We start from the raw sequence: 27,872 nt of genomic DNA, 5'->3' as shown, positions 1-27,872 counted from the left end.
AAAATACAGACAATTTAATATGATTTTTTTATACAAATGTCTCTAATCGTAGTTATTTTCATTAAAATATTACTACCACAGAACTACAATATTTTAGTCGACTATAAAAAAATTCAATGCTTTTTTAAGCAGCAAAATGTAAATAACACAGGTCAGGACACAGTTTATACTCATAGTGGATATATCTAAAATTGTTTGAGAAATAATATTTTACATAGTTAATTTTTAAGGTTTTATACATTATTTATATAATATTTATATATAAAAAAATCATAGCTTGCTATAGTTGAAATGATAGGACGGATTCTGTAAGAAGGATGTGCAAATGGCCGTTCTGCATGTTTTGCGGGATCCCTTTGCAAATGTGCTCTGTGAAAGGGCTGCAAACCAAGAACCTGTGGTTTCTGGGAAAAAAAAAAAAAAAATAAAAGAAAAAATATTCACACTCAGTATAGGCACAACTGATTTACCACCAGTGTCACTGAGCAGAGCACAGGACCTGGTACCTGCCATGGCGTGCACTGGGGTGCCCAAGGGAGAAGGGAGGGGATATGCACAAACTGACTGACACCCAGGCTGGGACGTGCCGCCCAGCAGCCCGTCCCAAAACTGCAGAATAAGTCTCCTCGAGACTCAGCCCCGAGGTTGTAGTGCGAACATGTCTTTGGCAGAGCCACCGCTACCCACTTGCAAACCGCCAGCTCCTGCAGGCATGCAGAAAATCTGCTGCAATTTTTTTGAGGGGATGGCTGGGAAGCGGAGGATGCTTTTTCCATTAAGGGCTGTTTGTGGATGCTGCGCCCACCTGGGGGCTCAGGCGGGACAAACCCTTGCCAGGGAGCAAGTGGAGAGGAAGAAATGTGGTTTCTCTGCACAGAAGATGGATTTATTCAGCCTCACTGCGTGCCTCAGGACTGTCTGTTAAAGGCATGTAGTGTGATCAGAGACCCTTCGGAGATGTTTGACTGGGCAAGCTTCTTCTAAACTAAGTCACAGTATGGAATAGAGGAGGCAAAAATAAACTAGTATCAAAAAAAGAAAAAAAGCAACTCTTACAAACCAATCTCAGCTCTTGACTCAGTGCTGTTTCTCTTATATAGTGCTATACAATTTAATTGTGAGTTGCTTTTTTTTTTTTCTCACGGGCATTGGAAATCTTCATAGAAAAAACACTAAGATGGCCAGCTTTCCAAAAATCCCTTAGTGTTCATTAGGCTACGAACAATCTGGCGTTCACTACAACATGAACACTCAAACCAATTGCACATCCAGAACTCCGGCACCTCTCTTTGTTTGTTCGGCTTTTGTGTTTTGTTTTTTTCTTTCTCATTGTTGCTTTTGACTTAGTTGACCACCATCCCTTTCATCCAAATGTCACAAGTTGAAAAGACCACAGAGTAAGACTTTACTGGTTGGGCAAGAAAGTCTCTCCCTACATTCTACTGTCTGATGAGATTTGAGAGCAGCAGGTAGTTGCTGTCAGCAGTCATTTTTTGCAAAAAAAAAAAAAATAAAATACAACATCCATCCAATTTCTCAACGGTCTACACCATATTGTGATGGTTATTCCGCTCAATGATGTCCACAGGTGAAAGGATCTCCTTCCGGATGGGTGGTGGAGGCAGGCAAGTCTTTGTCTTGGGCTTGAAGAGATCTGAGACATAGAACACCTGTAGGAACAAGTGGAAAAGGCAAACTTAGCCACACTGGGTGATGCTTTGTTCAAAATTTTGGCTTATAAAACATATACATATCTTTATGCTGCAAAATAGCACTTTTTGTGCTACTGAATGCCTGCCTGTAACACTGACAGCTGTGAAATCCCAAGCGCCTTTCTGTACAATACAGGCACAGAACTCACAAAACACAGCGTAAAAACATTACGGTACAATTTCATTACTCACTGCGTCATCACTAAGTGCAATACCCAAACCTCTGCTGAACGGGTTGAAAAGCCAGGAAACAGATACACAGCCCACACTCCAATAAAATAACAAAGGTCTCCAAAGGGCTGGCCTGACTCATGGTGAGTGGTTTTAGGGATGGAAGTGGTGTGAAACAATTCATTCAGCCATACATCAGGTAGGCAATTAAAAGCTTTCAAATCAAAGCTGCATTAAAAGTTATCAGCAATGAGTCAACAGTGAGTGATGCTCTCTTTATGCCCCACCAAGGCGCTGGTACAGAGCAGGGGTCTAGTCCTGAAGCCAAAGCCTAAGAAGAGGAGGAGCTATTCCTGACTACTTCTTCCTAAATATCCCGTGATGTAACCCCTCTCCGGATGTGAAAAAGCCAGCACTTGGCAATTTTGGGAGGTAGCAACACAATAAGAAACAAAGTGATGGGAGGAAACTTCCACATCCTCCCTTGGCAGCCGCTGCACAAAGCTTATCTGTCCTCCAGGACCGGGGTACTTTCTCCCTTGCCAAAACTGAGCCCTACACCAGAAAAGAGTCAGCGCAGATCCTCTGGGTGGGGCAAAAAGTGGCAAGGACTCATCATTTTGCTAGCTGGCACCAAAGCCCCAAAGTTCTGTCCTGCCATCGACTGCCTCTGCCAGCCCAAATTTGCCAACTCAGACATCCTTAAGCACTGATACTTTGGACCGAGCTGTGGGTTTGCTGAGCTGAAGCCCTGGGAAGAGCAGCATGCAGGATGCTAGGATTCCTGCTAATGCTAGGAATTAGCAGCATGTTGGTGTTTTCTCCCACAGTACTTGGATGCAACATTTAAGAAAAATAAGTCCAAGGTGCTCAAAGGAATAATATTAGATTAGCAAGTCCAGGCTGGGTAATGCAGGGAGGGAGCAAAGGTTTCCCCTCTGCATCTCCACATTTTCTACTTATCCAGAGTCTAGCTGTCCTTGGAAACAACTTTTGCAAATCCCTATCAACCTGGGCAGATACAGAGCTGTGCTGAACAGTGAACCTGCTGTAAGTGGCAATTCACTCCTACAATTATAAGCAGGGATGCAGGAAGCTGAACTGTTGTTGCTCAGCTTTTATTGCTTCATGGAAAAGCAGGGAAGAAGTTCACATATAAAACAGCTCTTTTTTCTTTTGTGTATGTGTTGGTGTCCGGCTGCCTAGTTGAATACAGAGCTGATAAAGTTGTTTACAGGACATCCAAGTGGCAGCATTTGTGCCTTTGGTTAAATAACAGGATCCAGCTGAACCCACCAAGGATTGCAAGCTGGACTCTGGCCTCTTGCTGCAGTATCACAGTATAAAAGCATGTTGAACTGCTCTGGCAATGGTCTTCTTTTGGGTCGTTAATAACTGTAAAACCCCCGTTTGGCTGGCTCGGCGCATTTCTGATGCCATCTCACTCCCTTGCCCATGTCGGAGAGCTGGATTCAATCAAAAAGATGTCCAATTTCTGCTCCAAGATAGCCATGACAAATCAATTTATGGGAGGAGATTGCTGACTGCAAGAAGCATATGGGGATTACACCGAGTCTGGTCCTTATTTTGGACAGGAATGAGTTATGGAGGAGTGTCATCCTGGGTATTTTAGATTTTACTGTGCTGCTCGCTGCTTTTCAGGGTTTAATTCAAGACTGGGTAAGAGGTTTCATTTCTCTTTAAACTGTATTTCACTTTAACATGGCTGGAGGTTATATAAACAATTATAGGAATCATGAAACGTGATCTTTGGGGGTTAGAACAGTGTGTTAAACCCTCTTAATGCTTGAACTGTTTAACACAAGAAAGGACTAATAAACGTGCAAAGTTTTTCACTTGGATTAGCTCCATTTCCTGTAGAAGGTGCTCTCCACCCGTTAAGAAAACTTGATGGCAGAAGCCTGAGTGCATATGATACAAAGTAAGCCAATATCTTCTATTGCCACTTAATAATTCCTATTCCTTTTCATTTTATCGAAGAAATCTTTTATCACATACAGAGATGTTAAAACAACTCATCTAAGCTAACCAGAGCAACACCAGGAGCATGCCCTTCTAATGTCTCCCCTCTTCTCTCTCCATCAGATGAGACATAAACTACATGACACATAGGCTGCCTACAACGCGCACAAAAACTATTTCCATTTAAGAAAACCTCAACGTATTTCACCCTGGATCTGAGTCTGAATGTTTCATCAGCTGGAAGTGCTTGACACTAATGTCTTCTGCTTGTTATTTGAGGCACTGAAGGACAAACGTGCCTGCTGCAGCACAACCTGGATTTAAGCTCTGGCAGCCCCCAGAGATGAAACCCGCAGTTGGTTTCTACTGAAAATTACAGCCTGATAACTATGGTATTTTAACGGTCCTTGACTGTCATCAGAGCGGACACTTGAAGGCTTTGCTGGGGGAAGGAGTGTCTGGAAGCACGCAGGGTGGGCTGGAAGTGATGAGCCACCAGGTTCCTCCCTCTACTTCAAAGCACCCCATGCACAAGACTTGCATCCCAGAGCCGGGCAAGGACCCCCAGCATATACCAGTAATTGCTCTGCTATACCAGTAATTTTAGCAAAAAGCTGCTAAACTCTACTTTTAATGCAAACTCCAGGGAAACTCAGGGCAACTCTTCCCCTTGTTCCTTGCTGCCACCTCCCAAAAGGGAGGAACATCTGCCAGCCCCTCCTGGGCAATGGCTCACACCAGCCAAGCCAGGTTTGGGAGAACACGAACATACTGCTGGTTCTTCACAAGCTCATGAGATGGGACAAGGGTTGAGTTTAAGCCCTGCCCAAGCCCTAAGCTGCTGCCTGAGATGTCGCCCGCTACCAAGCCACGCCTGCGAAGGGTACGGAGACAACTGCCCCTGTGAACCAGCTGGGAAGAGTAGCATAGGTTGCCTCAGGCTCACAAGGAAACCCGAGCCTGCCTGTGAAACTCCAGGCAGCTGCTTCCTATGTTGGTTTACCTCGACACAGGAAAACCAGCCCAGCGCTGCCACAGCCTCCCCTTCCCAGCACAGATTCCAGCTGCCGGAGGGCCGGGAGGGGACAGCCAGCCCTGCTGCTCATCCCGGCCAGGAAGAATCCGGATGCCCATCCTGAGCATCCAGAGAGCTATTGTCTTTCTGAAACCACTGTTGGGATCCAGGGATGGATCACTTTGTTCCTACTCCCCCTACATATTTCTGTTATCCCACCTCTCAAGCAGAAAGGCACATGGAGAGGTAAACGCCCCCTTGTAAAACCGCCTGGCAGTGTGCACTTGGTGTCTTGATGAACCCACACAATGCAAATTCAGGCACCTGGACTGAGACAACCTGCTTCATTGCTCCTCACATGGCCCAGGGCCTTTTCTCCCCAGGGCTGCCAGGACTGCCATCACGTGCTACAGCTGACTGCTGGGATAGGAAAAGATTACCAGGATTTGGAGAAACACTGACAATATCAGAATGAAGGGCATAGAACCTGTAGCACTGTTGCCATGAGCAGGCGTTACCGTAGTAGGATGCATCTGTGTGCACACACACTTTTCTAGTTTCCCCTCTGAATTTGCCAGCCCCTCATGGGACACTGGCATCAGGCAACGGCAAAACCCAACAGCTACTGCTCAGAGAATTAATAATACTTCATCAAAACTTCCCAGCAATGACATTTTTGTCTTGGCTTTGGAATATTATCAATGAGTGGAAAGTACATAAATAACCTATTTTCCCTCCTTGCAAAATATAACGTTAGCAAACTTAATTCCTTGCTTCCAGGGCTGCTTTACTTTTAGGTCAGTTAAAAAACAAACAAACAAACAAAACGAAACACACCAAGAAAGCGGTAAGCTGTTAAAATCTTGCTTTCAGGAATTTGTGCAGACACAGGAACAACCATAACCCCCAGCCCCTTTGTTTCCATGTGAGGCGACCAACCGACATGGTGGCCCCCACCCTGCCTACTTTAAACATCTACATGTGTCACTTCGAGTTATAGGGCTGTGCAATCAGGTCACTCTTTGGAAAGCAAACTGCATGAGAACAAGCCTGGCAGCCAACGACAAGCAAGCACGGCTTTTGTTTGCTGTTTTCTCACAAGCCCTTTTGCTACATTAAAACTCCACCACCAAACGAGGCACCCTGCCCTCCCCTCACTGGGCAGACACCAGCTCCCGCTCCCAGGTGATGGCTTTTGGCTGGATTGTGCAGGGAAGAGCCATAATCCCAACAACCCCAGATGCCCTGCTTGGGTCCTGGTAGAAAGCTTTGCAAATGAGCCAGAGCTTGTTACCGAGAGCAGCTGGAGAATCGAATGCTGCTGCCTGAGAGGGAAATATTCTCCCCTATCTGAACTCCTTTTCAGCACCCCGAGCTGCCTGGGCGAAGGGGCCCTTTGCCCAGGAGCCTCCAGGAGCTCAGGACTGATGGGTCAAAACCTTAAGTGTTGCATTTTTTGCTGAAAGTGTAGTTTGTTTGGTGGGGGACAAGAGGAATTGCTTCACCCCCCCAGTATGGCAGCCGCGGTTGCTCATAGGAAGGGCAAAGCGCTGGCAGGCGTACCCTTTGCTGAGTGTCAGAGCACCCATCATTGGGCTGGTATGATGCTCCGCTCTTGAGCCATGCTCCACCACGTGCTGTCACACAGGGCTGACACTGGACCAAACCCCCGGACCGGACTGCCTCCTGCCATGCCTCCTGTAACTGGGGGTTACAGGAGCTCGCAGCAGTATGGGTTGGGGAGGTGCCTGCTATTCCCCCAGCACCCCCCACCAGCATCCCTGCTGCTGCTCCTTGCATGGTTTGCTATACTCACCACGCAGTAAGCCACCAGGGCTCCCTGTGCAAAACCCGCCAGCACATCGGTGGGGTGATGCTTGTGGTCCGACACACGGGACAGGCCGGTGTAAAATGCCATCATGATGAGGGTGAACTGGAGGAGGGGACGGAGCAGGCGGGCTCCCTTCCATGTGAATCTGGCCTGCAGATAAAACTGCAGCGAAGAGAGAAAAACAAAAAGGTTGCATTAATTTGAGGCAAAGGAGACGCTGCGCCCAAAGTGTGTGCACATGGCAGAGCCCACTCTCTGGGGCTGGCTGTGGGGCACATGCACACCAGTGGCTCAGGAAGGGGGGACTTGTCAAAGAAGGATGCTCTTTGCAAATGCGTGGCCTCCATCATGCAGAAGGGAGCAGAGCTGGAGGGATTTTAACCCATGGAGGGAAAGCCAGCAGAGGTGGATGGCCACAGCCCTCCCTCAGTAAGCCAGGATCAGGAGCTTGGGACCCCCTGCATCCTGGCTCATCTCCCAGCCCTGCTTCAGCCTCCAAGTCCATCAAGGTCACACACAACATCCTGGAAATTCCTCCCCACAGCTATTGACTGCGTATCAGAAGCAAGGTCCCAAACTTGTGGCACACAGCACCCACAGCATCTCTCAGAAAAAAACTAAATCGACGCAGCATGCAGCATCTCCAGAGCCAGCCCCCAGGGATTTCCAGACACAGCTGCAGCTGCTGACAATGTGGATGCAAAACGCAGTCCTCTAACATTGCCACCATGTTTCCCAGCCCAAGACCTGGTGTTTGCAGGGGCATAAGTAAACAGCTGCCCTGTCACATGGCATGGGAAATCACTCTTACCCAGCAAGGGAAAAGCAAGGTCCTGGCTTGACCCAAAAAGACAAAGTTGACATGACGTCAAATGGACATTGTCCCCCCCACCGTGACTATCTCAGGCCCATTTCCGTTTTGGCTGGCGGGCATGGCCAGTTCCTGTGGGAACCGGGAAGCTGGGCGGGAAGAGAGGACAGGAAAACTGCAACTCGCTGCCCACAGAAGAGTGGGGCCGGGCGCAGCGTGGAGGAATACTGCGGGAAGGGAGGGACACCACAGCAACCTTCAGGACTGGGGAGGAGAGAGGCATTCAATGGCTTGAGGAGAGTAAAAGTGCCTAGAAAACACTGCTCAGCTCCTGCAGCTCAGACTGGCTGCCCATGGGCTCAGCCACAGCGGGTATTTTCTGCCTGTACCTAAATGAAGTGCTGGAAGTGAGACCCAGCATGCTTCGTGGGACTGTGCAACATCGGAGGTCTGGAAAGGGGTTTGATACCTATTTACGATCCCTTTTACACACACAGAGCAGTTTACACTGCCTTGATATAAAAGGGAATGAAGCTCTTGCTGGGTTCCTGAAACCACAAATAACTTCATGACACCATTTACCTATAAAAGCAGAATTAACTGGAAAGCTGAGAAGGGGGAAGCATTGTTTTGGCCAATTTAGTATGTTTGGCTGTTGCACAAACATTATATTTACCCCTTTTGGAAAGAACACACTGGGCTTTTTAGAGAAAATGAAACATCATGCCATTTGAATGGAGCAGACGCTCCAAATTTTCCAAATTTTTAGCCAGTTTTAATATGGAAGAGAGCAGTACCAAAGCAGCTCAGTGCTGGCTAATGTGCATTATGATTCTGAAGAATATATCTGCAAACCAACCCAAGTCTGGGAACAGAGCCACGACACCATGGTGCACCCCTCAGACATGCAGACTTGCACACGCAATGCTATGGGACGAGTTACAGCTATCTAGATCCCCAGAGCAAGCCCATGCTGATGTAGTCCAGCAAATGGACTGCTGGGCTGGTTCTCTCTCTAGTTTGCGATGATAATTTCTATGCTTGGGAGAAAGACAAGTCAACGATCAACGTATCAAAATTAGGAGGCATGTTCTGCCCAGAAAGATCTGAAAAAAATAACAAAAAACCCCACCACCACCAATGAGGAGGTGCTTTCCATCCAGGTAAAATGCAGCCACCATTGAGCTGGAAAGCTGGAGCTGTAAAATAGCACAACCCCATCCTGCAGTCATTTGCAGTGATTTAACAGCAGACACTTCATCCTGCAAGCAAATATCTATGTGGTTCATTAGCAGGGAACCGCATTTTTAGCTTGCAGTGCTTATGCTGGCTGAATTTTCATTGCCAAGGTATTTGTGCACCCAGTGATCTGCCACTGAGAATAAACTATCAGGCAGGATACTCCTGGGAAATATTCAGGGAAGGTGGTGGTAGAAAGAGCTGGGGGTCCTGATATGTTTAAATACAACTTCTCAGTATAGAGACAGTGCACCTTGAAAAAACAGCATTTGTGGAGAGTAGCATTTTCAAAGCGCACAAAAGATACAAAAATGTGCTTCTATTCCCATGGTTTAGGCTCAGGATTATTTTCATGTTCAAGAGTCTCAGCCCAGCCCAGGTAACAATGCAAAACTCAGGTTCCAGTATGTTGTTGCAGAGCAAAATTAGCTTCAAGATTATATCTTATGAACTATTACTCTTAGTTCTACTACGAAGACTTGAAACCTAACATCTTACTTTAGTCTTGAGGCTCTGTCATGTCAAACCCCTCAAGAAAAACATTTGCTGATTGATAATCTGACATTTGTCCATTTTGCATAGCCTTGAAACCCCTCAAATGATTCCATCTCACAAGCTTGGACTAAATAGGTCATCTATAGGTGAGGAAGCAAAGCATCAATTAAAAACTAGGAATAAAAAGCTAATCCTGAGTTTGAACACACAATAAAGCTGACACTTCTGGGGCTGAAATGATTAAAACCATAAACGAAACGTATTTGTATACTGACTCACTGCTTCCAAAGCACAGTTCTGAACTGTGCACCTAATCTATGCACTTTAGCCCTGGAAAAGATGTGCAAAGGCAGCATGGCACCACATGGGGTGTGCTGGGTGTGACCCAAGTCCCCAGGACCCAATTCACACCCACACCTGCGTATCTTGGAGGAGTAAAACCCACCCAAACAGATGTGTCTCAGACACTGCACTATCAGTGTAAGGATCTCGACTGAGTTCCTTTTACTACTGCAATAAAACTCATGGAAAAATTGCTCCTTAGTTCCCCATCCATAAGAAAAAGAAAACAGAAAACAAGAAAAAACAGGATAACAGCACTTTTCATATTCCACAGGCATATTATGAGCATGCAGTAAGCCAAAAATTGCACTCAAACACTGGGATGCTGACAATCCCCTAAGTACTTTAGAGGCAAGAGTCAGCGTGCTCCAGATGTTGCCTCTGCCTTCAGTACGAAAGAAAAACCTAGTTAATAAGAGAGGGTCAAAAAGCAAAAGGGGGTCTTGGGGACTGAAAGAATTAGAATTTCCTTAAAACAGGAATTAGTGCTATTACTAAGAAATGGGAAGTTCCTGGCAATTTATCTGAAAACCTGCTTTTGAAGGTTTGTTTTGGGTTTGGTTTTTTTTTTTTTTAAAACCTGGCAGCAAATCTGAAGTGCTGCCTGCTAAGCACTGCCAGATTTGGATGGGAACATGGGGCTGGATGGAGCCCCTTGCTGGAGAGGATGGAGGAGTAAGACCACAACCAGGCTTATCTCCACAACAGACCATCACAGGGCAGCAAAAGTCAGGAGGAGCATCAACAGGAGCAAGTACAGATGAAATGAAATGGGATCTTACAAAGCAGGAGTTATTTGGAGCTCCCATTCACTGTCTCCTGGCAGAGGCTGAATTACCACAAAGCAGATGGCTTGAAGGACATCACATCGCTCTTCTGCCAGGGGACTTCCACAGTGCTGGTGGGGACAGCCTGCGGCCACATGCAAGCTCTGAGCAAACCCATCGAGAAGGAGCTGGCAGGGGACATGGGCTAAAAGCATCACCTCCAGCCTCCCAGGGCTTTCTGCCACCCAGAAGTCCCATCCTGTTCATACTCTCCACTGCAAGGCTGAACTCCATCAACCATGTCCCTTAGCTGTGACTAAGGTTTCCTTCTGGGAAATGGCTGGTCTTGTTTCCGACTGTCTGACCTGACGTTACCTCCATCTCTAGCCCCATGTGCAAACAGCAGTATCCAAAGCTGTATGGGGCCAAAACTCCCCAAACCCAAACTCACCCTGGCATAACGCACCACCCTGGCTGGGCAAAGCCAACTGGAGGAAGAGAACTAGAGAATTCAGCTTTTAGCACCAAGATGGCCAGGGGACAAGGACAGGAGAAGGACAAAGACCTCCCAGTACCAAAGGGATGCATTATTTGCCTCTTTCCTGCCTTTGCTGGGTGTACAGCATCCTCCCACCCTGTTGGGAATATCCCCATCAGTTCAGCAACACAGTTCACACCTCAGCCTTGGCCTCTGACGTCATTCTTTTGCACAGGTCACTGCTAAACTTGACTCCAAGTCCACAACCACCACAGAGTTTCCTTCACATGGGCATGTCATTGCGTAGCAGCACGAGGCCACTGGGACCTTCTCTACCCTTCAGCAAGGAACCCCAGTGCAAAACTTCACACTCACCCAGATACATAAAACCAGTAACACCTTTAATTTTTCATATAAATGAGTAGAACACAATAAAACCCATTCTGATTTGAAGTCCTCAACCTCATTCACCAACGCACATGAAATATGCAAGCTGCCTTGTTTTACTCCCCTTTTATCCACCATCAGCCAACATTGCTGAGGAATATTAATTTAGCTTTTCTGATATTTAGTTTTTCTGCATCCTCTGTGTGGTTTCAGGCAACTTCATGCCATTAAAAAAAAAATCAGCATTATAGTCTCATGTGCAAGAGGAGAGCGGAAAGGCCCCATCACCCTCAGCAAAGACTGCCCATGTCCAGCGAAACAAAAACCAAGAAGTATGGGTCAGGTCCAGAAGGCTGCGTGGAATAAGCTGTTACCTCCTCTTTCCTCAGCCTGCTATAAATACGTATTACAGGCTCGCACAGCCAAGGAGTAACAAAGCAAGGAAAATTAAGACAAAGCAGATTATCCAAGTGTAATTTCCCCTTTTAAATTTTTTATACAAAGGCCTGATGTTAATTGGGTATTCTTGGTGACAAGAAGGCTGTGAGAAACTTAACCCTGAAGTCTCAGTGTTTAGAAATGAATCCCAGGAGATTTTACTGTGTTGCAAGTGCCTTTGCCTGGGACTTTTCCTCCAAAACCCTCCAAGGCTTGACATCTATCTGTGTTTTCCTACCAGAAGCCCGGGGCCAAACTGTTTCTCCCTGATGGATACCGCAGGGCACTGTTGCTGTGCCGGGCAATGGGGAAGCCGTGGTCACCAATCTGCTGGCCACCAAACACCTGGGCAAATCCAGCCCCACGGTGCAGGCAAAGCCCGTGGGATACATGGGAATCTGAGTATCTTTTAATAGACTGACAGGTTTCTGGCACCCATCACCATCAGGTGAGGCAAACTTGGAAACACTGTAATTCAGAATGGGCTCTAAGAGTGAAGCCAGGGAATGCCAGGAAAGACGGGAAGTGACTTATCCTTGAAATATGAAGTATTGTTCAATAGGGAATGCACTCAGGGTGCAGCTGATCAGCCAACCCTCTGCAGCACTTGCTCAGCCCCACAAATACCCTCAACTCTGTAAAGGCTCCTGGCAAACTCCGGGTACCCAAAGCGCAGCAACCTGCTGCAGCACAGCCCTCACTTCCCAGGAACCGGAGAACAACTCTTTTGTTTTGATTGAGATGATTCCCTGATTAAATCCACCAAGCCTGCCTCCTGCAGGTACTGGCATGGTAGATGCCATGTTTCTAACCAGGCTTCCAAAACCAAACTCAATCACTGAGCTGGGCAAGACAGCAGGGTTTTTTTTTGTTTTGTTTTGTTTTTTGTTTGTTTTTTTTTTTTCCCCCAATTAAATAAGATCCCTCTGGGTTATTATAACCTCATTTAAACATTTTTTTTGTTTTCAATATTTTGGGGTATTACCAGCCTCTCCAACATGACAGATTTTCCTCCTCCCTTTTTCTATGAGATTTCTCATTCAGGCTTTGGCAGCGGCCAGGGAGCAGGAGTGATGGAGAGCAGAGTGGTGCAAGACAAGTTAGAATCATAGAATCATTTTGGTTGGAAAAGACCCTTGAGGTCATTTCCTCACCTCTGATATGCACCGTGTCACACTGTCTTGTCTCAAGTTGTCTTTTTCTCCCTTCAATTTATGACCAAACACTTGGTGTAATTTTTCCTCTGACTTTTTAGAGCACAATGCAACTGAAGAACTGGTCAGGCGGAGCCTGCTACCAACCTTATCCCAGTTTTGGGACAAGGGAAAAAAATCAAATCACTCTTAAGGGATTGGGCATCAAAACCTCTCCATGGAGAGGGATAAGTGGAGCAGCCTGTTGTCCCAGATCAGGCAGTAAGAAGGGCAGAGGCTGCTCACAGCCTGAGTGCTCCCATATGGAGATGGCGAAGGGCAGGAAAGCGAAATCAGAGACAGCTTTCTGCTCCGAAGCACTACACAGGAGCTAAACATCACTTTTGAAGACTGCTGCAAAGTTAAAAAGCAAATTGGGCAGCAGGCATTGGTGCAGTTTTAGGGTCTCCAGTGCCACTGGCCCCCCAGACACTGGCCTTCCTGCTGTGCTGCCACAGGCTGTTTCATTTCTCACTTGCTCCATAACCACTGGCTTTTCAGAAAACATGGAAAAAACCTGGCAAAGCAACATGGTCTGCATGGGGCCCTGCGGAAATAGAGCCAAGCCCTGGCAACTTTGGGCAACCTCCGCTGAAGTAAGCAGGGTGGAAATGCAGAGAGGGGGTGAGCACCTGCCCAGCTGGGCACAGCCCCCCGGTTTTGTCCCCTACCCTGAAGGATGCTGAAGGGCATAATCCTGTGCAAAAGGTAAAGCATCCGGCTTGGCTTCCAAAAAGGCCCGGGAGAATCATCTCCTAAAAAAATACCTGGAAGGACAACCCAAACCTTGCTGAGTATTTGGAGAGAAACCACCACCGACTTAGAGAGTGGCAGTCCTCACTGTTTCTGGATGCCAGGCTTGAAAGCACCTTGGGCCTGACTTATCTGACTGCCCAGACATCTCCTTGGAAATAAATGAACCCCAGTGTGAGTGATGGTTTCCAAACTCAGCTCGTAAAGTTTTGCAACAGCAGCAATGGAGGGCTGAGCCTCCTGCAAAGCATCACCGGGCAGCTCTGTATTGTAACATGGCTGGAAGGAAACAGCCAAAATATTTACTGAAGAAATTCAGAAGTTTTTTAAGAACAAAAAAACAATTAAGGGTGAAAATGAGGAAAGAATTTAGTATGCCATCCCCAACAGCCTGGAAAGCTAAGTAATTAAAATACATAAATTGCTCACAGGGAGGGGGGATCCAGGGCTGAAAAGGCAGGAGGGAGCCAGTGGTCACTTATCTTTTCAGAGGGTATAGTAATGAGATGGGGGGGAAGCACTGATCATAGATAAAAGCTCATGTTTAATGTTTTTATCAGTGCCACACTGTTTCTTTGCTTGCTAGTCAGAGCTTACAGGAGATAGGGGCAGGCACAAATCCTGAAAGCAATCCAAAACCTTTTTCCTGATTTTTAAAAAATAAATAATAATTTAAAAAAAACCCAAATCAGTATCCAGACCCTCCCAAGCGCTGCGTGCGGGTCCAGCCCCTTGCGGGGTACAGGCAATGTGCCTCCCACAGCTCCAGCAGGAAGCACCTTGGCAGCCACCCCGGCCCCAGCCCCAGCACAGGAAGGGTAGAGCCATTTCTCACTGACAAAGAAAAACATGTCCCAGCCCTCTGCTCCGGATCCAGGCGGGCAGAGGCTGCTCTACCTGCTCTGCTGGCACATTTGGGAACCAGTCTTCACCCCGCTACAGAGCCGCAATGGCACATCTTCCCCCTCCGTCAGTGTAACATTTTGGCTTGCCCCAAACTCTCCCCAGTGAAATCCACAACATGGGGTGAATGAAACTGCACACGTTGTCCACAGATTCAGTAGGATTCGGGTTTAATTGCAGCCATGGCTTCATCCTGAAGCTGCATGGCTCAGCTATCACCCCAGGAGTCTCCATCCCAAAATACACTACAGGGGCTGAGAGTGGATCTTGCCAGGATTGGCTTGTTCAGGCTCTTGTTTTCAACAGATCCTCTGTCTCCGATGCTCCGATCTCATTGTGCCTTTATTGCTACTTAATGTAGGTGAGTAAAGGGGACAGGATAAATCAGCTCAATCTCAAGCAGGGCTGAGTTTACTTACCACTAAGTACAGCATGGTGTAGAGGGAGAAGGACGCGTGCCCAGAGAAGAAGGATTTCCTGCAAAACAAAGCAGGTGCTAAGAACCAGCCACTATAATCTTTGGTATTATAATTTTACATGTAATATGGTGACTTGTCTGCTGCTACCAAGAGGGTGCCAAAGCAGAGGAACCCACAACCCCCAATCTTTCAGGTTATAAAACCCCTGTTATCCGCCCTGCTCACTCATGAGGCAGAAAGCGAACGGATGGACAGGATGCTCACATTGTTTGTCCCTTCCTGGTCTACTCGTGGGACTGCAGTTATTTCCAGGATAGCCCAATAACTCATCATCTTGCCTCAAATAACCAGGAAACCGTAAAGAAGTAAGAAGCAAGCAACTTCTCCAGTCGCTTAATTGTGGCATGTGAAATGCGCCCCTGGAAATGTCAAAATTGAGCATCCGACGGATTTGATAGAGAGCTCAAAGGGAAGGCGCTGGCAGCCCTGCTTCTGTGGAGCCTCCTTGGAAGAGAAGCCCTCTGCTCTGCTGCCTGGGACAGCTCGAGCTGCTCACCATGAGCTCAGCTTTTATGGTGAATTCCCACATTGAGCAACTGCTCGGGGAAACAATAGCGTAGGAGTAAAGAGAAAGGGAAAGAAATATTATTCAGCCGAGTCCCGCGACTCCCAAGGGAAAATGTCTTTTGCTGGCAGACAGAGCCACAGCCTTCGCAGAAAAAGCAGCATTTGAATCATCTATTGCTGGCAGAGAAACCTCAAGATATATTTAGTGTGAGACACCATTTTGGCAGCAGCAACCATCGCATTGACACCATGGGCTCTCACCTGGCTTCCTGGACCTTGCTGTCACTTCCCCTGCAGGTGTAGTTTTGGATGTAAACTCCCTTAGCACAGTTGATAGTGGAGAAATCCAAATCGCAAACTTCCAGGAAATGCGGCCGCAAGCGCCCCACGGACACTTTGGCAATGTCTGTGAAGGACTGGCTGATGGCACAGCCGAAAACGAAGCAGCCCACCTGCTTGTAGAGCGCTGCCACGTAGGGGTTCTGGATAAAGGAGTGCGACTTCTCCTTCAGGTAGTGGATGCGGTAGAGCTCTCCCGTTATAATCTGTGGGGGAAACGTAACAGAGAGGTTAGAGAGCAGGAAAGATGCTGTGTAAAACCAGCCATGGGTGGCAAATACAGGGCCAAGACAGCTCTTTGTGCTCCGAGCATCTCAAACCAGTAACCTGCTTCCACAGTGAGGAAGGAGAGTCCATAGCCCAGCGTCTCTCCGTCCTCCTCCTCCTCTTCCCTCTCAGGAAGAGATTGCACTGCTCAACATGTTGTTTATCGATTTTTTCCATAAAAAAGACGACAGAGAAAAAGCGAGATTTTGGTTTAGCAAGTTGGCGTACCTTTACAGAAGTGAACTAGTACCCCAGATTTATATGAGCATAGTGGGGGGAAAAAAAATTAACATAAACCAGATAATGAATTAGCATGTTTGGGAAGGAGAGGCCAGATCCACTACCCTCTTACCAAACTGATTTTGGAGGAAAAACAAACAACCTGATTATCTTCCTCACTGAAAACCATGAACACAACGGGAAGATTCAGAAAGCCCAAAACTTTTCAGATTCTTGCCCAAAATTTGCCACCACCAGACCCAACTCAAGCTGCTCAAAGCCTCTGTAAACACCAGCTATTTCTGGGCATATCAAGGGGTCTCGCCATTGTGTGGCAGCAAATTACGTATCTCTTCTGACAGGGGTGCTGGTGTTTGACAGTATTGCCATAAATCAGTCAGGGAGCAGAGGACCCGACTTCTCATAATCCCGACTCTTAAAAGGTGGGTTAATGAAAATCAGGCTGTGAAATTAAGTCCAAATGTCTCACCTCCCAAAGAGGCAAAGACTTAAATTGTTCTCCATCATGTTACACACCTAGTTTTTGAGCTCCAGATTTACAGCTTTAGGATTTTATTCATTACTTTAAATGTTTTTATACCTGAGTAATAAATCGAGGCAGGATTTTTTTTTCAGCCACCCCCTTGTCCCTGCCCCTCTCTCGTCATAAGGACTGTGATATGTAAAATTAACTGTCAGGAAAAATGCCTTCATGTTAATCCCTTCTGGAGCAGCCAGCAATATTCCTCCTGGTGTGGCAGCCTGCCAGCGGCATGCAGGAGACAAGGCTCCCCTGCCTACCTTTTTTAAAAGTTTGGCACAACCTTTGGAAACTAATAAACTGGAAAAGTATGGCAATTAGACTACGAAGAGATGAAGCTGTATCATTGTTTGAACTCACTTGTACCGTGGCCTGAAAAAACTAAGGTTGACCTAAGGCAGCTGAAATTGCAGCTAAGCAGGCTTTATCAGAGAGAGATACAACTATAATAACAAAAAATAAAGGCCAAGCTAGAGTGCTCTGCTACCATGCACAGAAATACTTTAGGCGGCTGCAACATCATTCGCGGTTTACATGTCACTGCTGAGATTTCATCTTGGAAATCTGGTAGTGACCAAGAGTTGTCTGGAGAGCTGCAGCTAACTGGGTCCAGCATTGTTTTAATCCTCTCAGACTCCAAAGACCATGGTTTATCTCCATTTTAGACCACCTTCCAGCACAAGCTGGCAGCCAGGAAATCTACTGGCATGAGAACCACAGAGGAAGGTTGGAGCATCTCCTGCTCCTCTGGCAGGAGGCAACTCCAGGGTGTCCTGGATGGACATGGATGCTCCTGCATGAGGGCACAGCCACTACCTGCAGCCTCCCAAAAGCCTAAATTCACAAGAAGGGGAGCCACGAGGCTCAAAACTCATGGCTTTTACAGAGGGGAGATGAGCTGAATTAAGGACGACATCTGATACCAGTGGATGTGCCTTTACTCCATACTCATAAACAGATCCACGTAAACTCGAGGCTCTTGGCCTGGGAAAGGCACGTGACCAACAAAAGTCTGGGGATTAATGTTTTTCTCTCACCGTTGGTGGTCTGGGTAATTGCACATATGTAGCAGATTGTAAATTGGAGACTTCATTCCCTTGCTAACACGCTGCTGGGCAGCCATGAACCCTCCCTGCTTAGTTAAGGCCATGGCTCAACCTTAATGAGAAGCTAAAAATTGGGTAAACTCGGTTTTTTGGCAGTGCTGTCCCAGATAAAGCAGGACGGTGAAAAACTAATGCAGTACAGATGTGCACAGACTGAAAGGACATCCTGAAAGAAAAAAATAAGACTTAAAGATATTAAGCTCTTCTAATGTCTTGCACTTCTGGCGAGCTAGCCGCATGGGACATATGCCATGCCTATGTGACAGGCACAGCTCCCAGGGGAGTGTCACACATATTTAGGAAACATGGTGACTAGAGAGAAGCTAATATCAAACTTTTCTGTCTGTGAATGCCTTTTGCAGATGTTTGGTTCTCGTGTCCATTTTATTGTTATCATGAGGTACCACCAGCAATCCAATTAGCCCACAATTACTTTTAGAGCTTTTCTAATCACTTATGTCTCTGGTGTATCATTCTCTGTGTTTAATCACATTGAAGCGTATCACCTTCAACTGTAAAACAATCAGCTAATCTGGCTGTGTAACTTAAATCATCCAGGAAATTAATTTTCTTAGGTATTTTTCATAGGCTTTCAAGACCTGTCAGGTGTGGGCACATGGGGTGGCTTAGCAGTGATACCCATATGAGGCTCAGGAAGAGGAGAATGTCACATTCCCCTGGTCATCCTGGGGACCGTCAACATGCTTCTGTGCCCAAGATGATCACACTAACCATCTTCCAGGAGGAAGAGCAGTCAAGAGAGATGTGAGAGCACACAGCCCAGGGACACAAGCCTCTCCAGGGTCATCTGCAGGGAAATTTGCCCGAAGTCAGTAAATACAGAGGTATTAAAACCAAATGCATATCCTCTCTCACATCCTGATCGAAGCAAAGGTCTTTGCCTCTGCTGCTTACTTAATGAGCACTCCGGGTGTCCTCAAGCCATTTAAAACATGACCTGGACCTTTTACCCTGGGCTAGCCTGCCCGTGACACCACATAAAGCAAGGGCAGAAATTTTGGCTGTGCCATCCAACGCACCAGCTCCCTGGAAGCCCTCGTAACGGCTGTCCTGCCTTGCGAAGGCAAACACTGTGAGTGAAAGGAGCAGAGTCAGTGCTTTGTGGATTTGGAAGGAATTCCTATTATGCTACAGTAATTCTGGTATCTGGCTTACATCTGAAAAAAAAAAAAAGAGGTCAGGCTGACTTGAATTTTCCACGCATGCTGCCATAGCAAAGAAATCTGTTGCTTCAATTCCTCGTTAGCCATTTGTATCACTCAACAGCAAATAACCAAGCTTTTGAATTTACCTTATTAAGTTACATTTGTTGTGGGCACAGCAAAACCAGGGCAGAAACATCTAATTCTCTGGGGATTTTCTTTCTCTTTTAATTGACCTGCTATTTCATGGGAGAAAGCTGATGGATCACATAGGCAGCTGATTATGTTTCCAGTTTCTGTTCCAACTCCTGTATTTGCCACTGCCTCATTACTGATCAGAAGCACACTCTGCATGGAGCCAGCGTGCAGATAGCTCAGGCAGTAATGCGAAAATGAGAGGCTTTCTCATTTCATTTTTATGGCTTTTCCACACTCGGGGGTAATTCACCTGCAGGGTAAAATTCTGCCGTGTTTATAGACTTGGGGGTCTGACACCTTTTGGGCTTGTTTTGAGGAGGGGGCAGGCATAGGAACAAGGCAGTTTTGGGGACCTACTTTGCTAAGTGATTACATGTGGTCAGGAGACAATGGAGAAATCAGGAAATGATGGAGATATTCACGGCATGAAGCAGCAAGGCTGCTGACAGGGTATTTCCAAAGCAGGCACCATGCCATGCTAAAATACTTATTACCTGAGATGTTTCTCCTACGAGGAAAGACGAGGGGAACAAGTGCTGCTGATCTCTCCATCTCTACCCCTTCCCAGCTGAAGGACCAAGAGGAAGGCAGCACCTCTGGGAAAGCACCTGAGCTGTGCTGGCAGCAGGTGAGAAGGAAAACATAGGTACTTTTCACAGGGGAATTTCATCTTCAGCTGGAAGCATTTAACCAACCACCAGAAGACAGCTCTTGCCTTCTGCCCCAGCACCAGACACATGCTGGCATAAGGAGGTTCAGCTCCATGGGTTGAATTCAGCATTTTGGCTGACATATAAACCTCTCTCACCATGCAGTCATTTCCTAGCATAGCTCTAGGAAACCTGGCAGGAAAGGAGAGATGACGAGGCATTGGGAATGTGGTGCATTAACTACTTTTTACAGTGAGGACTCTGGGAATGTGCTCCCCATGGAAGGTTTTAATTGTCTTTTTAATATGGCTGTAACATACAATCTCTTAAAAATCTAATACTAACCTGTTAAAAGTTTTCCAGGCACTGGTTAGCTGAAAAGATGCATCCCTTCTTGTTTTTTTTTTAAGCCTTATAAAATACGCAAATACCAAGAGTTATTTGAATAGGGACAGACCATGCCAAGTCCTTATTGGCAGTCAAGCCTTTTTTGCTTCTACTCTGAACTTAGACCAGAGGATGAAATAGCTCTTATGGAGCTCACAGACTTGCCCAAACAGCTTTCGGCCTGTTTATGGGCTTCAAGAGTAATCTCATTCCTCCCATTACAAGCTTTCATTTGCTAATGTTTACTGCTCCACGCTCACAAGAAGTCAGATAGTTGCAGAGGAGATGTGCACCTCGGTAGATAGTACGGACACACCAGCAAAATGGTGTTAAAACCCCCAACACCAATGGTCTGTTGGTGCCATCGGCTAAAGAGGTGACAAAAAAGCCAACGAAGATGCCCAAAGGAACAGGAGAGGAGGCTTTGGAGGTGGTACTTACAGCGAGGATGGCAATGAGGATGCCCGCAGCACACAGCACTGCATCATTGATTGTCTCCATCGTCTTCAGTGGGTACCTGATGCTGTCGTCGTCGCAGTAGAAGCCCCGCTGGTAGGGCTGGATTGTGCTTGTTTCAATGATGAGGAAGGGCAACCCAGCTAGAAAGAAGGGGAGACAATAACCAAATCCATCAGCAATACAGGCAAACACAAGCAGCTCACAAGAAAGAGAGACCCAACTAGCAAACCCCTTGCAGTACTGTTTCTGATGCTTTTCTTTTCACATTGCCCTCTTTCCAAAGGGAACAGCAATGGGATTTGTTTTTCCAAGTTGCTTTTGCGGGAAAAAAGTATCTCCTCTGTTATGGTTATCAGATGTCTGCACTGCCTGGTTTCAGTTAAGCCTTGTGCATTGCAAATATTAACTTACAGAAACGGACCCCTAAAGCAACCCCTCTGCAAAAAGCCATGAAAACGAATCTGGCACTTTTCTCCAGGGAGGGCCCGATGCTCTGCCGAGCGCCTGTAGCAGGGCAGCCCAGAGCTGTGCAAATAAACGTTGGAGGATCAAGTATCAGCCCAGCTTCTCCTATCTGGTCAGCCCAGCTATACTGCATCCCTATTATTTTTATGCCTGTGAGGCCTTTCTCAGCTCCCTCCTCTCTGTATTTACGGGGTATATGTATGTTTGTACCTACTAATGCCATAAGACTACATGCTTTGAGCAGCTGCAGGACACCCATTCTTGACCCATCCATGCAAGGGGAACCTGAGCACACACCCAGCCAGCCCATCCACAAGAGCTGCTGAACTCCCATCACAGCCTGTTCACCTTCAATCACATTAAAGCCACATGAAATCTGTTTTTAAACACTGTGTGCCCCTGTGCAGGAGACCTGTGTATGTACAGCTTGGCTGGACCTTTGCACCAGACATGGAGCAGATGTGCTCAAAAAGACAGGGTGATGGGTTAGGACACACACTATGGAGAAGACACCTCCAAATTGCTGCACATCTGTAACTCCGTACTCTAAGTCTTTCAAAGAAACACAGTATTGCCTCAAGCCTGGAAGGAGAGCCCTGGGGTATTTCCCAGCCACAATGTTACCTTGGGCAGGGCACTCTCCTTCCCTCCGCCTCAGTTTGTCCATCCATCTTTGCTAACCAAGCCCATCACAGAGAGGAGCAGTACATCGCCACTAAAACAAGCCCCAAATTCCCTGAAACCTGTGTTTAGAGTAAATCACAAACCGCAAGGTACAGGAAACCCTCCTCCCACTTGCACAGCAAAACGCAGGTAAGGGGAAAACAAATGCAGAGCGGTTCAATCTATCCTTGGGCCAAGACAACAGGTTTCACGCCCAGATCCTACAGAAAACACTAGGGAATATTTGTTCATCACTATGCAGAGCGGTTCAATCTATCCTTGGGCCAAGACAACAGGTTTCACGCCCAGATCCTACAGAAAACACTAGGGAATATTTGTTCATCACTAACTTGCTAAAGTATCCATGTGTTTGTTTACACAGTGAGAAGTCTAAGACATCAGAGGGGTTTTCCTTCTAAAATAAAAATACCAATTAAAAAAATATATAAAAGCCAAAGTGCTGTTGGGTTTCAGCAAAATTTGTCCACGATACATTTTCAGTGATCGTGATCTGCTAGATGTGATTAGCAATGGTACCATCCAGGGAGTTAAAAAGTGTCATCAAAATAATGTTCCCCATCTCGACGAGAACCACTTCCTGTATTTCACCTTGCACAATCCATTTTGGCTCCTTTTCCTATGTGTTAATGCCAGCTTTGCCTAACCTGGGATTATACGTGATTTTGTTAGTCCTGAGAAAGGGAAAGTCCCCATCACCTGCTCTGTGTGAGCAGGGACAACCACATACAGACCTGAAGCCTCTCAGGTACCCAAGACCAGCCAGGGCTACCACTCAGGACCCCCTTCAGATCTTCTCTAAAAACTCTGAAAATGGGTTAATCGCAAGCGCGGGGCCCCACAGCGCTTGGCAGGGCAGGACAGTTTCCACCGCACATGTGAACCAGTGAGGAAAGGTTTCTGAACTGCCTGCCCAGCTCAGATTTGGTAAATAAAGTTGGACATCTCGTGTGAATCCAGTTGATCTTCATTCCACTGTTTAACTGTTTTGATGCCTAGCCAGCTTGGCCCCAAAACGTGCCTCTGATGCCAGCAATCTGATATTAATAGGCCACTTAAAAAATCCTTAGTTTCCCAATGAAAAATTGCAGAAGAACTAATGTCGCTTGGCACGATCCAGTTTCACATGCACTTGAAGCAGCGGCGTAACAGTTGAACTCGGGGAGTAGACATGCCACGGTTACGTGGCTTATTGTTATTTCTCCAGTTCCTCTTGTTAATAGCTTTCACATGACAGGTCTGTAAAACACATGTTCCCACAGACAATAAAATACATCTGAAAGCTAAAACTGGCTTAAAACAAAAAAAAAAAGACAATAGTGTTCCTATATATTATGTGAACCCAGAAATAATAAAGATTTGTTTTCCCTTCATTCATTGAACAGCATGGGGTAGTATTTCCGCGTTTCAATTATATGTACATTTGCCACAGCTATAATAAGAGCATAACTGACCTATATGGTATACATTTTCCTAAAGTGCGCATAGGCATAGTTTAGAAAATCCAATGGTTTTGTTTTCTCTCCTACAAACTTGTGGTTTAGCGGGATATTGCCAATCAAGTCTTGACATTTTTCCAACAAAACAGTAACCTCAGATTCCCTTTTTTTTTTTTTTTTTTTAACATGAGAAACACAAACATACTCTCCATAGCTGAACGGATATTACTTAGAAGACATAACATGCCTTTGATTTCAAGGGCTGGGTGAGAGGCTGCTCTTTCAGCCATAATTACCCAAAGACGAAAAGACCCCAGCCCACAGCAAATGGTAAATTGTGCTCAGGATGGCTCTTCTTCCACAAGGTTATTTCTTGGAGGACGGGCTGTCTAAGTGACTAGATCACCACCCACATTTTTTTTGGCAAGGGGGTTCCAGCACGGAGAAGCCTGCTGTAGCGGTGGCAAAAGGCAGCCAGAGAATAGGTTTTGCAGCAAAACACTACAGAGGGAAGTCTGGGGGAAGACAGAAAATTAAATGGGGAGCGAGATGCCTTTGGGATCCCTCAGCAAAACACCACAGAGACATTATTCATACTAGGAGATCTGCCGGAGACAAAGGTATCCAGAAATGGGGCTACAGCCCACACACCCTCGGAAATGGAAGGCAAGCAGTGTAGGGTTGTACCATGAAGACGGTACGTCTGGCCTCATCACCTCTTCTGCCCCACACTACCTCTCCGATTCAGTGTTTTAACAGGAAATTCAGATTATGCACCCCTGTCTGCAGTGATTTGCCTCTACAAATTCAACAGCTGAACACCGTAAAGGTGAGAAGTTTTTAACCTCCACCACTACCCATCCCTACCCACAGTGCAAAACTATCAAGAATGCAAGAGGTACGTTTCAGAAAATGGTAACAAATGGTGACTTGCATTGAAATGAGCAATAGACATATGTGGCAGGTAAAAAATTCGGGAGGATCGGGCACTCTTCTCCAAAAATAGTCGTATTTGGCCATTCTGTCTGTGGCTACGACTCACATGTACGGACCTACTGCAAAATCTTTAGTAACACTGTAGAAGGGCCTCACATCCTCCTTAATACTGGTATCTCCACCCTGAGAAATTACACAGCAGCCAGGGGACCATACCCTAAGGCATGGAGGCATCCATATAGGACTGTGCAACCAGAGAAGTACTGTTATCCCCATCTCACAGACAGAGGAAACTAAAGCACAGAACAATACAAAAAAGGTAAATGGAACTGAGATTACCTTCTGAATTGTAACATGCTTCACAAGGTAATGGGAAGCTTGTTTCCTTATATAAAGGGGATCTTTTGCTTTAATAACAGAACAAGGAAATCCCAACCACATGCATTTATGCAACTATGCTGTAAGAGATCAAACAGGGCTCCAAACCATAAGCATAACAGAAATCTCTTGGGGGCTGATCTTGCCCCATCCAAGCCCGCAGGAGTTTTGCCATGGGGTCCATGGTGTGGAAAGTGGCTCAGCCCCGCTCCGAGCAACACAGAGCAGGTGCAGACACTAACAAATTGTGCGAGGCACCACAGGACACCGTGGGGCTGGACACTGAAAAATGATGTTGCTTTTGTTGGGAGGAAGTCCAAGCGACTTGGTGACCTCTAACCACTGGTGTCCTACGCTAAGATATCTCAGTGCAGGGTTTAAATTTGTCTTTCCATTTAATAAAGCCAATCAAGCTTGGAAATCTAGCATCAAGGTAAAAATATTCCTTTCCTTGGTTGGCACCTTTATTAAGAGGCAATTAATGGGCGATAATCCTGAGAAGGCTGGCAGCATGAAAGTTAAAACCCCACCACCAAGCCTAAACAAAAAACCTTGCAAAAGCCCCATATACTCTCTGACCAGCTTGAAAAGTGCACAAAATCAAAGGCAGAAGAAAAAAGGGCTCTGTGTTGGGTACAGCACTTTGAATCTCTGAGTCTCTGAAAAGTTAACACTTGTGCAGATTTAGTGGGGGGGTGGTGGGGGTGGTGGAGTTTTAAGAACAGGATAAGCTTTTGTTGGCCACTCACTGGAAAAGCTGCAGAGGGAGCAGGAGGGAAAGAGGCGTTTCTGCAGTGACCCACCTATGCAGCTCATCTTCCCAGCCCAACCTTCACCTTTGCACTAAATTAAACACTATCACAGCCTGTTCTTTTTTTTTTTGGTCTTCAATGTTTGGTTTTGACAGAGGTTGGGGTTATTTCCACTAGATCTTTCTTCTTTCAACCCTGCAGGTAAGTGGGATGTTGCTGGCTATCTCAACAAAGCAATGGCAATTTCTAACAAGCGCTCTGTGATGTGTTTGGCTGCCAGCAACCAGGCCTTCAGCATGTTTATAAGGTTTCGGTAGATTAGACATCTATCTTAATAAGTGAAAAAGATCATTAAATAATTTGGCAGGGCATCTAATTCCTCATTCAAGACACACTCTGTAAATATTTGGGTACCTACAAGTGACAGGATTTCTATCTGAAGTACTTAGTGGCCAATCTTGGGTATATATAAACCTTATTTGGTTTACAACATTTGTACATGTTTTAAAGTGCATAAAAACTAGATTAGCCTACAGTTGGCTTTTATTAGAGCTTTAAAAGTGAGCTTCCCAACTTTTAGAGAAGAACTGCAGGACAGCAGATCAGCCTTGGCGGCTGCTGCAAGAGTGAACAATTCTTGAAGCCAGTTGGCTACACACACACAGATAAAATTTAATAACACAAAGAACAGAAGTATTTCCACATTCCCATCATATCAGGTGCATGCTGACAAACACAATAGGGGCTGATTCTGCACCAGCACTAACAAAATAGGTGGGGGAAGGAGGGGTAAGACCATGGCCAACCAAAAAATAATCTCAAGGGACCTGATCCACAGCCCAGAGGTAGCCAAAGGAAGGATCACACTGCAGGCTGGGTTGGGCCATTACGTTGGGATTTTCAAAGGTCTTGAAAGCATCAGTGATGTGCCTCGTCTCCAGCAGTTTCTGGCTGCATCTGGATACTTGATGTCCACATAGTTGCAAGAGAAAACTAGGCAAATGCCAGAAATAAAGTACTGTCAACTCTGTATTTTATTACCTGCTCAGTCTTAATTGTTTTTCACCTTGGTTCCAGCAGTCCAGAAGGCTGCTCTGTGCATCTGCCTGTATTTTGGAAACACATCCAATATCTGTGTTTGCAAAACAAATTCCCATTCAACTCTATTACAGTTCCACTACTCTCAGCTACAAAGACGCATAAGGATAGACAATTCTGTAAACACACAAACAAACCCTAGACTTTACTGTAGAACAGGTACCTGCTTTAAAGGTCTAAAGAACCTATAAACAAAGATCAGTATATATTGCATTTCTCTGATTTGACCTGTTTGGAAAAGTCATAGGACACAACAGGTTGATCTCTACAAAAACCAAGATACTAGTTGATTTTGTACTTGCTCTAAGATCTCCTATGTAACTCCCACTAACCTTTGCACCTACCTATGTCAACCATTCTGGTGTCCTTCCTATCAAGAGGGTGACATTTCAGTTGTATTTCAGCCAAATCATAAGAACTTCAACATAAACCTCACTATTTTTAGGTCCACCAGCTGCTACAAAGTCCAGGAGGCTTCCTAGTGAGCAGACATAGGTTCATTTTGATCTAGATGATATTTGCTGGGTTCTTACTTTTGGGGTTTTTTGTTTGTTTTGGATTTTTTTTTTTTTAATAAGAACTGGTTATTCAGGAACACAGGGCAAAATGCCTTCTCATGCCTGCTAGTGCAATAGCAAACAAGAAGAAAGGCAAGAATATGTATTTTCTGTATGGACAACCCTACAACGTTGATGACCCCAAGCTGCAGAGGTATTTGAGAAGTGCCTCTAAAAGGAAGCAGCGGTGGTAGCAGGAATGACAGGTATCTCCACCTGCTGCCCAAACCCATCATACAGAGATAAACCCATCCTTTTCATTAAATACAGCCCTGTGCAACCCGGTGTGTGCTTATTGACCCAACCATCCTGGGAGAATATTATAGAAAAGCTCTTGGTCACAAATACTTTTAACCAAATGTCAAGTTATTCTCATGCACTGCAAATTCCTCTGGATTCAAAACCTTGGTAGAAATGCTTCCTCATGTGGCTGGAGCACGATGTGCCTGCCCCACACTCCAAGAGCTCCAGATGAACAGGAGTGCTGCCATTGTTTTTGCTGGGAGAAATACTGCTCTTTTAGAGAGTACCTGTTACCTATTTCCAGAGGTAAACACCACGCACAAAGGAAGAAAGAGGAGAAAGGAATTCTAAGAAGTGCGTTAAGTTGTTCCCTCTGGGAGTTTGGCATGAGCTAATGTATTAAAAGAGCTTTATATTAAAGCGCACATATATTTTTAATACCTAAAATATGCATTAATAAGAACAAAAAGTCTTATCCAAGCCACAATAC

At 45.9% G+C, this 27,872-nt stretch overlaps 1 protein-coding gene across 1 annotated transcript in view; it reads right to left on the bottom strand.

Moving 5' to 3' along the window:
- Positions 1-367: 367 nt before the first annotated feature.
- The window catches only part of PLPP3 (phospholipid phosphatase 3), a 45,647-nt gene continuing 18,142 nt past the window's right edge, over positions 368-27,872 (bottom strand). Inside the window, exons 2-6 of the mRNA XM_075097538.1 lie at positions 20,816-20,973; positions 15,766-16,049; positions 14,938-14,995; positions 6,698-6,874; positions 368-1,670 (exon numbers count right to left, since the gene is read on the bottom strand). Coding sequence (XP_074953639.1) covers positions 1,545-1,670; positions 6,698-6,874; positions 14,938-14,995; positions 15,766-16,049; positions 20,816-20,973 — 803 coding nt within the window. The 3' untranslated portion in view covers positions 368-1,544. The remainder of the gene's footprint in view (positions 1,671-6,697; positions 6,875-14,937; positions 14,996-15,765; positions 16,050-20,815; positions 20,974-27,872) is intronic.

The sequence above is a fragment of the Phalacrocorax aristotelis genome, chromosome 6 (assembly GCF_949628215.1).
Source record: "Phalacrocorax aristotelis chromosome 6, bGulAri2.1, whole genome shotgun sequence".
In the NCBI taxonomy this organism is placed as follows: domain Eukaryota; kingdom Metazoa; phylum Chordata; class Aves; order Suliformes; family Phalacrocoracidae; genus Phalacrocorax; species Phalacrocorax aristotelis.
The sequence above is the reverse complement of the archived record's forward strand: the minus strand, read 5'-3'. Positions and strand labels throughout refer to the sequence as shown.